Source organism: Dendropsophus ebraccatus, chromosome 6 (genome assembly GCF_027789765.1).
Source record: "Dendropsophus ebraccatus isolate aDenEbr1 chromosome 6, aDenEbr1.pat, whole genome shotgun sequence".
NCBI classification, from domain to species: domain Eukaryota; kingdom Metazoa; phylum Chordata; class Amphibia; order Anura; family Hylidae; genus Dendropsophus; species Dendropsophus ebraccatus.
In genome coordinates this window covers 91,309,170-91,323,677 of record NC_091459.1, presented here as the reverse complement: position 1 = coordinate 91,323,677, position 14,508 = coordinate 91,309,170, and the positions used below count along the sequence as shown (strand labels likewise).

The following is a 14,508-nucleotide window of genomic DNA, read 5'->3' as shown; positions in this document are numbered from 1 at the left end:
TTAGAACAACGGTTGTTATATTAAAATAATGGCCGTTATTTACTGTTATATGGCGGCCATCCACTCAATTTCAACATTGTGTGAACAGAGCCTTTCTGTGTTTTTAATCCACTCCTGGTTTTGGTTGCAATACTGACTGAAACATACGTAGTGTGAATGCAGCCTTATAAATAACATTCTTACTCATATGAATAAAATTGAAATCCAACTTAGGGCCTTAAGGCAACTTAGATCCTGTCTTGGGAAAGATTTGTTATTAGAAAATCTGTCTTTATTAGGCTTTATGCTGTTAAAGGGGTACTCCGGAAAAAGAAAAAAAAATAACCACTGTTGTCACAAAGTTGTACAGATTTGTAATTTACTTTTATTTAAAAATCTCGTCATTAATTACTTATCAGCTGCTGTATGTCCTGCAGGAAGTGGTGTATTCTTTCTAGTCTGACATGGCGCTTTCTGTGACATCTGTCTGTGACAGGAACTGTTGAGAGAAGTAGCAAATCCTCATAGAATTTCCTGCTTTGGACATTTCCTGCACGAAGAGAGATGGCAGCAGAGAGCGCCATGTCAGACAAGAAAGAATACACCACTTCCTGCAGAATATACAGCAGCTTGGAAGGCGTGAGATTTTTAAATAGAAGTAAATAACAAAATAATTTAAGTTTTGAGAACAGTTGATTTGAATTAAGAAAAAAAATGCTCCAGATTTGATGATTTGCATTTGACTCCCAGTGGCTGGAGAAATTGGATGCAGACCTAGAAATTACTGGAAAACATGGATATAGCCATAGACTGTATCCATGTCTTTTTCTGGCAGCCCCAGGGCTGCATCAAACTTCTCCAGCCACTGGGAGTCAAAAGATAAGCATTAGGGTTCCCTGATCATTACTGTTAAATAAAGGTAAAGCATACTCACCTCCCCTGATCCCCAGCCTCTGCAATTCCTACAGGCCCCTGATGCTCTTTGGTTCTTCCTGTTTTTCCTAAGAGATGTTGACCTTACATGCAATGTCTACTCAGCCAATCACTGGCTGTGGCAGATTACCATTACAACCAGTGACTGGCTGAGTATCAAGGTCTAGGAGTTGTTTGAACAGTAGTGACTAGGGATTAGAGCATGTGAATATGCTTTATTTTTTTATTACAGCACCCAGGATTCTTTCCCCCAAAATTTTTGTCCCCAGAATTTTGATGCTGCCCCTCTATTCAAAACCATAAAGCTTAATTAAGACAGTCGAGTATAGCAAGTAAAAAGGATGTGTCAACTCTCCTGACCTTATATGTATTTTTGGTAGAACAAAAAGTTATGCATATATGTTTTTTAGTGTTGCAGAACATCATGTTTTCAGAAGCACATACAAACATAGAATGAACAATACAGAATAATATTAGTCACATACATACAAGATATTCATGCTTAAAGAAGATTTATGAATATTTCAGTTTGTATGGCTGAAGGAGACACCACAAAATTAACATTCACCATTAATATATGTTAGGCCATAGGCAAAGAGAAGGACACTAGTAATAAAAGCACATATATTATACAAGGTCGGGTCACATGGCATAGGCAATTTGTGGATTTCTTACTAATGCATAGTCAGAAATAAGAAGATAGAACCTAATTGCAAAAAGAATCTTCCTCCGATACATCATCACAATGCATGAAATATATACGGTTCAAAAAGTGTTTTGTACCATTATATTCTCAAAGGCTGACCTCTACGTCGGTCATTTTCACATGCTATAATGAATGTAGCCTTCGCCCCAAACGGTCCTCCTACAGCAATTTTGATAAAAGCTTAGAAGCTGCAAGAATAGGATTCGTTGTGATTTATCTTTGATATGAACAGACAACGGGAAGGCCTACTGCTGAAGACTTTCTACAGAAGAGTCAAAGCCAATATAGCTTATTAAGAAGTATCATACCGTGACAGTCAAGACTGCAGAATGACAATCAGCCTTGCAGATGGCAAGTCCTAAATCAAGACGTTGGGTGGGAGCACAAAACATTAATTACATGATGTTAATTAGATGGATAGATACATAGATTTATAGTCAGAATATATCACTGTCTGAGAATAACAGAATGGTTAGCACACTGCTGAGCAAGCATCTTCAAGGTAGACGAAGAATTAGGATGGGTTCACACTGAAGAGTCTGTGCGGAGAACACCCATCCTGAGGTTATGTTTACACAATTTTTGTATTGCGGCCGTCTTTTTTCGGTTGCCCGTCATTTCGACACCAAAAGACAGACGTCTTACGTCTTTTAATCATTATGATCATGATGATCTTTATTTGCAGCTGTAATTATCAAAAGACATTGTGTGAACATAGCCCTAGGTTGCAAAAAAAAAAGTCTCTTTCAATCTAATAAAATGTTCTGTTCTCGTCTCATGACATTTTAATATAGCCAAAATCCATAAACTGCAAGTAGAACAAAACAGAGAGACACGTCAGAGGTTTGGAGAGATGGGATTAGTTGGCTTGGCAAAAAAAAGTCAAATCTTTTAACGTCTGTGATTGAAAGCCATTTTAACATTTAACAGCCAGATGACAAGATTAAGTGTTCAGACACCTCGGTTATCATTCTATTATAACAGAACGGTAAGGACGTGATTGTACTGGTGATGTCAGGTTTTAGCAAAATGCATGGAAGAACAAATCAGGCCACAAAACCTGCGTAAAATCTGTTTGAATCACAATATTCCCATTGAATTTATCAACCTCTATTATCATTATTAGCAAAAAAGAAGCATTCTATCATTCTAGCACAGTGCTGTATTCTGAATTTATTGTCTTGGGTTGTAGACATAGGGGTGCTGAGTAGAGATGATCAAACAGTGCTAATTTTCAGGTTCGTTCGAACCATCAGCATTTGACTCCCGCTGCCTTCCCGTTCCGTGGGGAAGGTGGAGACAGCCTGAGTACCGCCTGGAAAACAAGGAAACAGCTAGGTATCCCTGTTTTCCAGGTGGTACTTGGGCTGTCTCTATCTTCCCCACGGAAGGGGAAGGCAGCGGAAGTCAAATGCCGATGGTTCGAGTTTGAACCTGAATATTAGCGCTGTTCGATCATCTCTAGTGCTGAGGTAGCAGTGACACCCGAGCCCTGGTGCCTGAGGGGGCCCGAATGACCTTCTTCCTCATAAGCATGAATGAATAGCATGTGGTAGGTGGAGGCCGTGACCACCATGAGTAAAGCATCTCACATTTTCACTTCTAAGATTTCTGCCAATGTCTGATCTGTAGCGGTAGAGAACAACAATTTGAAAGTGAAATATATTTCTCCACCAAAAAATGGTGACAAAAATTAGCCTAAATCCCTTCAAAGACATAAGATAATTGGTGTGATAGGGTATAACCCTAGAGAAAGCAAAATCTTTCTTACCTGCAGATCTTGCCTGCTTCATCTCATCATGACACCTTCTTCGGCCTTGTCTTCTGTGTAAACAATTCCTCCCAGTGCTGGACAGTTTCATGCATCAAGCAGGCCTGAGAACTTCTTAGATCTATTGATCGAATGACCTCAGGGATTTTACTTGCATCTTAAACAACAACATAAAATTCCCCTATTTCCTGTTTGAGATACTTCACATATTTCTCTTGTGTGCAAATGAACATTATTTGTCATTATCTAGAATAAAATTGGTATAATAAAAGCAACATTATGTTAAAGAGTCTCATCTGCTTCCTTCTCCATCTAGGCACATTGTGTGAATATAGGGTACATTGTGGCGGCTACAGCTGGTAGCACTTACTGAGCTGTGATTCATTAGGATCATGGTTAGCCACACTTCTTGACTCAATTAACAGGCAGATGTTCAGACTGTCCCTGACAGCTTCTAGGCTGAAAAGTCTGACAAGATTTGTCAGAATTCAGTTTACTATATCTCTATACCTTATTTCCGCTATATTTATTATTTTAGCTTATAAACATATACTCTTTTACCTTTACCCTCCACGTCCTCCACGCTTCTTCGTGTGCTGTTTACCTAAATGTTTGAGCATACAGTGTAAAGTACATAATTTTTGATGTTTGAGTATAGGACTTACCCTTTATACACGTTATACAGACCCAATTCTGTAATTCCAAACATGTTTGTGAACGGCACTGTGCTGACTTTTGGCTTAAAGAGAACCAATCACGGGCGAAAATGAATTTTTTTTTATTCCCTAATTAGATGTAAATCCTAATTTTAACAATATTTGTAAATATAATTAATTAATTTTAAAGCTGCGTTTTTTAAATATTTCTGTTTTACTTTCCTGCCTCGCGCCGGCTCTTTTCAAAAGAGCCGGCGCGAGACAGGAAACTCCCGTCATGCAGAGCGGCAGCAAGGCCGGTGGGGGCCCGCCATCTTGATGACGTCACTTGCGTTCCACCGCTGGAACGCAAGTCACGTCTTCAAGATGGCGCCCCCCCCCCCCCCCCGGCCTAGCTACACCAAACAAGCGGATTAGGTAAAGTATAAGACTGTAAAGGCAGTCTGTATCTTCATGAAGTCTATTTATGAAGATACAGACTGCCTTTGCAGTCTGTATCTTATGCCTTACCTACTACTCTGTGCCGGTGCAGCAGGGCCGGCGCCGCCATCTTGATTACGTCTTTGCGTTCCACCGCTGGAACGCAAGTTACGTCATCAAGATGGCGGCGCCGGCCTTGCTGCACAGAACGGAGGATTAGGTAAAGTAGAAGATACAGACTGTAAAGACAGTCTGTATCTTCATAAATAGACTTCATGAAGATACAGACTGCCTTTACAGTCTGTATCTTCTACTTTACTTACTCTGTTCTGTGCAGCAAGGCCGGCGCCGCCATCTTGATGACGTAACTTGCGTTCCAGCGGTGGAACGCAAAGACGTAATCAAGATGGCGGCGCCGGCCCTGCTGCACCGGCACGAAGTAGTAGGTAAGGCATAAGATACAGACTGCAAAGGCAGTCTGTATCTTCATAAATAGACTTCATGAAGATACAGACTGCCTTTACAGTCTGTATCTTCTACTTTACCTAATCCTCTGTTTCTGTGCAAACAAGGCCAGGCGCCGCCATCTTGATGACGCAACTTGCGTTCCAACGGTGGAACGCAAATGACGTCATCAAGATGGCGGCACCCGGCCTTGCTTACAGAGATACGAAAGAGTAGGTAAGGCATAAGATACAGACTGCAAAGGCAGTCTGTATCTTCATAGATAGACTTAGGGAAAGATATACTTTAATATTAGGGACAGTGAAATTTAGATGATAGGTTCTCTTTAAGTAGGTGCACTGTCTCCAGGAAACCCCACTTTCAAGTTTCAATCTAATCCACAAGAGATGAAGAAGTTGGCTGGGATCAGCTTTTACTGTTGGGTGTGAATTTGACACCTTTCAGGTTGCATAGGCCCAAAGTCATAGCACATAGACAAACAGACATGGGAGGTTTATAGGGAAACTATCAGCAAGTTAGAAGCATCTAACCAGTAGTGGATTATAATAGGGGCGTTTTGGGCGGCAGCCCGGGGCCCTGAGCTCCTGGGGGGCCCATGACCACCCAAAAAGACTTATACTTTCAATGGTGTACTGTCTCCTGGCTACACTTCTGCCACGATTTGCAAAAAAATCACAGTTTTTTATGGCAATTTTGCACAAATCAGGACATCATGACATTATCAGTCCTGTACTATGAACGCCGGGCTAGTGCTTCCATAGTTACAGTGGGGTGGGGGGGCCCAGGCTTGGTGAACAGCCCGGGGCCTATGGTAAAGTTAATCCACCCCTGCATCTAACCTGCTGATATCTCCCTATAGCGCATGGGGTACTGAGGATAAAGTTAAGCTTCCTCCCAGTGAACCAAAATGACTTATAGCATAGGGATTAAAACAAATGTACCACTCGGTACATTGCTTTACTGTTTTTTTTACATAAACAGACCAGCATTGGTGCAGGGATGCCGGTGCCCTGGTCCTTTTTTTAACCACCAGCCTGTTCCACCACACAGCGACAGTCTATTCCCAAGCACCAGCCAGGCATGACCCCCCCCCCCCCCCGTGTGACGAAGCCCCTCCCCTCAGTGACATGGTTCCATTAGAATCAGTGGGTCCACATCACAGAAAGGAGGGGAGAACCCCACACCGGAACCATTCTGTTCATGTAAAAAAAAACAAAAAAGTGAATGGTAAACAAAAACAAGTAAATACTTATATTCTCCATATGGTGATGGAGCAGAAATGGTATTTCATGGTGAATACATGCATTTACAGCAGGAAAGAAGACTGGGTTTTTTCAATCATTCATGAAATCATGGAGAAAGGAGGTGAGCAGGACAGGAGACAAGTCCGAACCTAAGTCCCTAAAGTCTCCTATTATTCAGACTGTGTTTAATTCATATACTGTAACAACACACAACACTTCACGTTCTGCAGGTGTGAATCAAGCAAAGACGCTTACAGCTACAATCTAGTAAGCCGCAGTGTTCCTTTACATCTACACTCTTTTAAACAAGGGAAATTACTGGCTCAGAGCAGGAAATGTACCGCTTAGAAAAGCAAAACATATGACTTAATATAATAATCTACCTTACATGCTAGCAGCACCTAGAACAATTTCCCAGATGCGTAGCTTAAGTCTGCTAGGATGCAAGCTGCCGTCACTCTGCAGTTTCCGCTCCTGTCATGACCCAGAGATTGTTTAGTCTGCTGAGGATCTGCACCATCCATGGGGAGCTCTGAAGATAAACCGTCAGTGTGTCGCTAACTGCAGTGGGGACAAGATGTTATTTTAATGTTCAATGTATAGGCTGAGAATAGAGGCCATCATGTCATCAGCGCCTATATAAGCTGTTATATAGTGCTCCCTGAATCAGGTGATGTAAGAGAAGCCTGCCGGGTAAGGATAGAAAGATTTCACACGTTTATCATGCATTACCGCAGCGGGAGACATTACTAAGGCAGTTTGTCATGTTCGCATTTACTATAATGTGAACGCAGTCTTTTGTTGCTGTGTACTGTGACGGTTATGAGATCTCATTAATGTCTGTCTGGTTTGACACAACTTCACGCTTTCCTGACATTAATAAATGAAATGCATATTATTTCATAAACTCTATGATAAATGGTTTCGGCTTAAATGTACGTGTTTGCATTTTCTGTTTACTACCACCATGTGTTATTATTTTATTGTTACATTTTCCCATTTTAACACAGTTAATGTAATTTCATTTTTTTTTACCTACCCACTATGCACAGAAGCATTCATAGTCCTCTGAAACTAAATGAACTAATATCTTAGTATACACATGCAGTATGCTAAAAGGAAGAAGAAGAGAATAAAAATTGTTGCCTTTAAGGGGTTGTCCAGCATTAGAAAAACATGGCCACTTTCTTTCACAGACAAAACGACTATTGTCTCCAATTCAGGTGTGGTTTGCAATTAAGCTCCATTCATTTCAATGGAACTGAGTTGCAAAACCTACAGCCAAACTGGCGACAATAGTAGTGCTGTCTCTGGAGGAAAGGGGCCTTTTTTTTCCTAAGCCTGGATAACCCCTTTAAAGGGGTATTTCCCATCTCAAAAATGCCTGATAGTACAAGGGTCCCCTGACCTTATCCAGCCTGGTTGTGGTGGTCAGAGATGGCAAGTGTTCTAAAAATTTGCTGAGCTAGCTGTTTTATGCAGTTTGCAAAACTTCAGTAGACGTTAAATAGGAGTTGCGGAAACATCATAGCTGGTCCTTATTCTACAGATACAGATTAAAGAAGGCATTTCCAACCATTTCTTGTTTGCTGACACTGGACCAGAAAGTGGATCTCAGTGGGGATCTGGTGTGTGTCTGACAGGCAGTGGGTTAAAGGGGTAGTTACTCTCCTTAAGGAGAGCTCGTCATGAAGACGTGTGGAGACTTACAGACCATTGCTGCACCACTAAGAATCCTGGAAAGGATATGCAGTGACGGGATCAGTGAGGTGAATAATGCAGTATGCTAAAAGCGAGAGAGAGAGAGAAATAAACACACAGACAAATATATATATATATATATATATATATATATATATATATATATCAGAATAATAGCCCTGTGTTTAAAGGGAACCTGTCACCCCCCGTGCCGGGGTGACAGGCTCCCGACCCCCCGTTAGAGCCCCCTATACTCACCTAATCCCGCCGGGTCCCGCTTCTGGATCCGGTCGGGTGATGAAGATCTCAGCCGCTGCAGCCCGGCGCGCGCGCTGAGAGATGAGTCCAACACCCATAGAGAATGACAGGAGAGTCCAGCGCTCCGTCATTCTCTATGGGCTGAGATCTTCATCACCCGACCGGATCCAGAAGCGGGACCCGGCGGGATTAGGTGAGTATAGGGGGCTCTAACGGGGGGGTCGGGAGCCTGTCACCCCGGCACGGGGGGTGACAGGTTCCCTTTAACTAGTATTTAGATGGAATCTACATTGCCAAGTTATTATCTTTGTTAATACATTGTATTACTTCTAGAGGTACTGTCAGGTAAAAAAGGATGTGCAAACAATTTCTCACACCACTATTTTAGGGTATTTTCACCTTTAAGTCTCACTAGACAATGAGAAATCTAGAAATTTTAAAACATGACTGGGAATGCCTGGCAAGGGAAAGATATCCCAAATCACCCATCTGTAGACAGCTATTTATGGGTTACTGCCCCTCCTCAGTACAGAGCAGAGTGCTGGTTGACTAGTGAGAGGCCTATCCTTATGGGACCAAAGGGGTTACATTTCTCTTTGAGGGGAGCGTCGTAGGGACTTGCAGATCATTCAAGGTCCACTGAGAATTCTGTGAAGAAAGGACATGCAAAGCAGCTCTGTCACCTTTTCAAAAATTCTCAAAAATTCTGTGGGTTCTTTTTGAAAACAGTGAAGAAGAAAAGGTCATTGTCAGACACTCACTGGCAGCTTAAAGGAGTCCCTATAATGTAACATGTTGGATGATTATTCTCCTATTAGGTGTCTGCACAGTGCAATTTAGTTCATGTGTAAAATGCCTAGGTGGGAGATTATAGATGTAAAGCCTGCGGATTTGTGAACTCAGTCTAATAAAAGATCAGTAGTGAAATGCTTTTACAAAGTAACTAAACTGTATGTGGATACAATTCTACAGTATATATAATCTGTAAAATGATATCAAAGTTGGACATAAGTACCTTATGCTTCATCATACTGTACTTGTTCCATGTTTCCTGTTGTAACCAGATGAATATATGAACCATCTTGGTCCCTCTACCTGTTTTTAATGGGTGTGTGTGCCTTTAACTGCTCTAGTTGAAGAAACAAAGTCGTATTAACTCAGTTTAGTAAGATCATGTCTGGCACAGATGGTAACGACTCAGTTTACAGATTAATAAATGCTTAGAGAAGATGAAAGAAATCCTCAACTAAGGAAGAGGGAAAAAAAAGATCTTGAAAGATCTAAGAACCTTCTACCATCCACACTACGCTGATCAAAGTCTCCCAAATGCAATCCATTAGGAGATTTCACATAAGCTATACGCAGCTAATACCGTTTATGTTAAAGAATTGGTATTACATCATTTTGTATGGCACCTTACGGTTATATCCTAAGAAATAAAAGACCTGTGAGAAATAGCAAGATACAGCAGTATAATTATCCATAAAATAGTGTTGAAAAAGTGTTACGTTTTCCAATGGTTCCTTTTTTTTTTTTTTTTAATGAGTGATGTTTGAAGTAGTAAAAGTAAGTGAGCCCATAGCCCTGGAGGAATGTACAACCAAGCTTACACTATGTGAATGCGTGCATCATGATACAGCCACAAAGGGCATGACCCCATCTACTGCAAAGCTTGACATGTGCAACTTTAGGATGGCAACCTTCTGAGCAATATGTTGTTCATGTTTGGTCTGTGAAGGCTGTTTTGGATGACAATATCATAAGAAGAATACTGGCTGACCGTTTTGGCATAAGTAAATGGGCTGGTCTTCTATCCTCAAACAAATACAAGCATACACCATATTATCTTTCATCAGCCACAAACTACTTTCTGGGTATACCAGTGCCTGGCCTTTATTTAGAAAAACATTGTCCTAAGAAAGTCTTTCTGGCTATCTGAAATCCCAAATGTAAGCTTGTTTAGGATCAAATAAGACGTAGAAGAGGGCCTAGAGTCCTTTAAGCCTTTATTTAAATGTAGATTTATCTACATATATTCTCATGGCATTGTATAGGGACATGGGGGGGGGGGGGGATTCTTATATAGTCCTTGGGAATGTATGCAAAGCATCTGCCCTTAATGTTGCCAGCTAGCACCCTGCGCTGTACTGATGAGGGGCAAGAACCCCAAACAGCTGGGAATAGATGGGTAACTTTAACTTCTGGGGGAGATTTTTGCTTGTTTCATATTTCAAAGTTTAGTCTACCTCTAAATGGTGACAATAAGGGTCTGAGCAAATTTGACGTGTCAAACAGTGTGTCTATGGGAGTGCTTGTGCGCCTCCGCTCTATGGAGCTCTCTGCTAAAGAATTGACATGTCAATTCTTTGAGCGAGGGGCGAAGGCGCACAAGCACTCCCATAGACACACTGTTTGACACTGAGGCAAACGGGCTCTCCGCTGCAGAATTCCACTGAATTTGCTCAGTGTGAACAGGCCCAAAGGGGCAAATATTTCTCCTTATGAAAAAAATCTTGATAGGTTAATGACTAAAACAGGTCATCAGAACAGGTAATAGAAATCATTTGTATATAATTTTAGTACTTAATTCGGACTCACTAAATTTAGGACCTTCAAATTGTCAATTGTCTGTAACAGATGACAAGCATAGACTGTCATCTCCATGAATTCACACACAGCTTGTTCCCGCAGTTGAGCTGCATAGCAGCTTTGGAGAAGGTTTGAGCTCCACACAGTGGGTTACTGTACAAATCTACATGACTAGTATTTTCATAGCCTATAAGGAAACCTATGGTTTCCTGTGGAAAGCAGAAATTCCACACCACGCTGCAGCGTCTGTGTTGTATTCAGCCCAACACACAAAAGCCTTAAGGAGCCGATTCCAAATCCCTTAAAGCATTTTGCCACACTGACTTGGCAATGGTTTTTAGAACATTATTAGAGGCTTGAAAATTTGACCTTTGCATAGCATCCCAGACTGGCACATCTCCTAATAAAACATGAAATGTATAGCTGAACTAGGCGGGGGTAGGAGGTGGAATGAAATGAAAGGGGACAAGTAGGTTGCTTTATATGCATGTTATGTATATATCATAGAGTTTTACTCTCCAAAGAGAGAGAGAGCAAACAATAACATCCCTGCAAAGACATACAGGACACACTCGTCCTGGGGTCCAGCTTACATTTTTTAAAGGGGTTCTATAACCTCGCTAACCTCTGTTCCATTAAAGCTGAAGTTGAGAGATCACTGCTTGCTGGGACCCCCGCTATCTTCTATGGGCTGCCTGGACGATCTAGCGATCACCCGGGAAGCCTGCTCTTACCTGCTCGCTGCCAACGCGTGTAACCATCGGCAGCTAGCGGGGAACAAGGAGCAAGCGAGCGCTGATATGCAGCTCCATAGACCACACTGTTTATAGTACCATGTGTATATTGTATATCGAATACCCTCTTCAATTAAATTTATGTAAAAATAATGTAGCAAGCCCTTGGCTGAGCATGTATTTGTTTATGCAAAAAATGCTGCAGTCATGCACAGAGCACATAAGAGCGGATCTGGTTATTTGATTAAGTATTTAATTCAATGTATTCAATTATATTTAAAATTATTATTGTATTAAATTGTATTGCAATATGCTTAATACTCTAAGTATATTATGCTACATGCATTAAATACAAAATTGGAGCTTAATCGCCTCTCTGGCTTTAGCGACAGTACTCCCGTTCACTCTGGTCACTCTGTTAAGTTACCTTTATGATGAGCTCTCCCTGCTGTGGCGATTACACACTAACCCTTGGCAGTCAATCACTGGAGTGTATTAGATTATCATCAGGTGCACAAGTAGTGCATGTCATCATAGTAAGCAAACAGAACGACTGGAGTTGACCGGAGCGACGGTGCTGGAGCAGGCAAGGTTGATTAAGCTCTGATTTTTTTATCTTAGAAATGCTGTACATTTGGTATTAAGCAAATTGGAAAATCCCTTTAAGTGTCTTGTATGATTATATTTCAGCTATTGTGTCTGACTAATAATAGACTTCTCCTCATTCTTATAATGCATGCGAATGTAAAATTATTTTGATATGTTCCATTGTATCCTAGTTGGTCACATTATAATGTGGATTAACATTATGCCAATCACTTTTTTGCTTGAGGGTTATGTTTTTATGTTGTTCTGTTGTTTCTGAAATCCCCATAGGACATAAAGTAGTAACTCGTGTCTGTCTTGTTTTATTACAGCGGAACCGTTGCCTTTGATGGACTTGTGCCGGAGATCAGTCCGGTTTGCCATTGGCAGAGAACGTTTGCACCAAATCGAGTCTTTACCATTGCCTCAGGCATTAAAGAACTATTTACAATACCAGTGACATCATCACTGCGCCTCTAAGCCTCAGCCGGACAACAACACAGGAGAGAATGAAGTGAAGAGATAATGCAACGCGGCAGATATTGTTTACAAAGAAACAAAATTCCTTTACGATGGATATTTACACATTATTTAATTTTTAATATATATATATTGTGTTCTTTTTTCTGGATGCAGTGCCACAGAGCATTAATGGACTACTGGAAAAATCTAGTCTGATATTTCATCCAGTACTGTCTTCTCAAAAGGATTCCCAATTTATGTCCAGCCATTTACTTTTCCATATAGCCTATATAAGTTTTTCAGATGTAGTAAAATAATAAAAATTTTCCACATCCAAGGCACATATATCTATGCCATAAAAACAGTGAGGACTGTCTAGCAAATGAATAAAGGGTCAAAAATTTACATATATGTCTTAGTAGTAGAAAGCTAGCAAAGTGCAACCAATGGTCAGGAATCTGGCTTGTCTCTACATGAATATGAGGCAACTGGAATCCTCACCACTGTTCTAGTAAGGATATTTCTTTGTTGCCCAAACATCCATACATAGTGTAGATTTGGCTCCGGTTGCTGGTATTGTGCTGATGGTGGTCCTACCAACCTTACCAGTAGATGATGTGAACTTTACTGGACTCCACACTAACACTAAAGTGTAAGAAACCAAATAAGGATAGAATACACCTAAGATATATGCACCCAAGGGATAGGAGGGTTGCTAGATAAAAGGGATCGGGCCTGTACCAGTATGTGGAGCGTAGTAGCATCAACTAGAAGGACTATTATATTTTAAAATAGGGCACCATCTCCTTTGGGTCCAATCTTTCCCAAATACTTTTACATGGTTAAAATGCCACTAGAACCGATACAAAACACAACTACTGAGTTTCAACCCCTGAGTATCAAATTTATTCTTATACATGAATAATGTCTAAAACTTGTGTTACATGTGTCGAGAAAACTTGGTTAGGAGCATTTCAGGTATATTTTTTTACAAAGGCAATAAGCACCTGAATCATTTGTCAGTCTGTCGGTACTCAGTGATCAGGCCCCAGCTCCTTGATGATGTCATGTATGTTCTGCAACAGATTCCACAATAGCATTATGAGGAGCTTCACTTTTTTCAAGCACAGCTTGAATATCATTCTTACAACGGATATGTTTCCAAACATGATGAAATCACCTATACTGCTCATTCCGTGTAGCCATGTTATTGAGATATACCACGGCTTTTAATTTCTCTACTCAGAACACTACCCTTATCTGTCTTTTGTTGAAAGCAACCAAGTTATTCCGCATCTGTATGAATGCATATCTTTTTGGTTTGTCATTTTTGGGAATTGTCTGGATTTGGGCAGTGATGCTTGAGATTTTTGGAGGGTTTGATGAAAAAAGTATAAATAAAAAAGAGAATTACGTCAAGTCTGTTTTCTTCTTGATGTTGACTGGTACTGTATATCAATATACACCTTTAAGAATTGTAATGTTCACACATTCTCTGGCTGACTTATCAAATACATTTATCAAACATTTTATTATTCTCCGAAAAACATTTTTTGGGGGATTTACGAAGGGTACGCCACAGGCGTACACCAGGGAGAAGGTTCAGATTTTCCCCTTCTCACTGGCGTATGCGATGGGCGGGCTGGCGGAGCTTGCGGGGGCGTGATGAGGCGGGGAGGAGGCCTTATTTTTCATGATTTATGCCTGCTCGCAGGCGCAAATCACGACCCAAACCACATTTGGTGCGCCGGGCGCAGATTCAGGCGCCCGGCCGTCCGGATTCACTAAGAGGCGTACGCCTCTTAGTGAATCCTGCCACGATAAAGGTCCTTAAATTAAGACTTGTATGCCGGTCTTCATAAATCCCCCCCTTCATATTAGTACAATAAAAAAGAAATATACAATGTATAAAAATATGTAATATGGTTTTTCACCTATTTTTAACCACAATTAATTATCAGTAAAACATTTTAAGGGTGCCTTCACACGTAGCGGATGCAGCGAA

General features: G+C 40.9%; 1 protein-coding gene across 2 annotated transcripts in view; it reads left to right on the top strand.

Moving 5' to 3' along the window:
* SPSB4 (splA/ryanodine receptor domain and SOCS box containing 4) overlaps positions 1–13,904 on the top strand; it is a 120,192-nt gene extending 106,288 nt beyond the window's left edge. For both annotated transcript variants that reach the window (XM_069973872.1, XM_069973873.1), the window contains exon 3: positions 12,374–13,904. In XM_069973872.1, coding sequence (XP_069829973.1) covers positions 12,374–12,501 — 128 coding nt within the window. In that variant the 3' untranslated portion in view covers positions 12,502–13,904. The remainder of the gene's footprint in view (positions 1–12,373) is intronic.
* Positions 13,905–14,508: the final 604 nt, after the last annotated feature.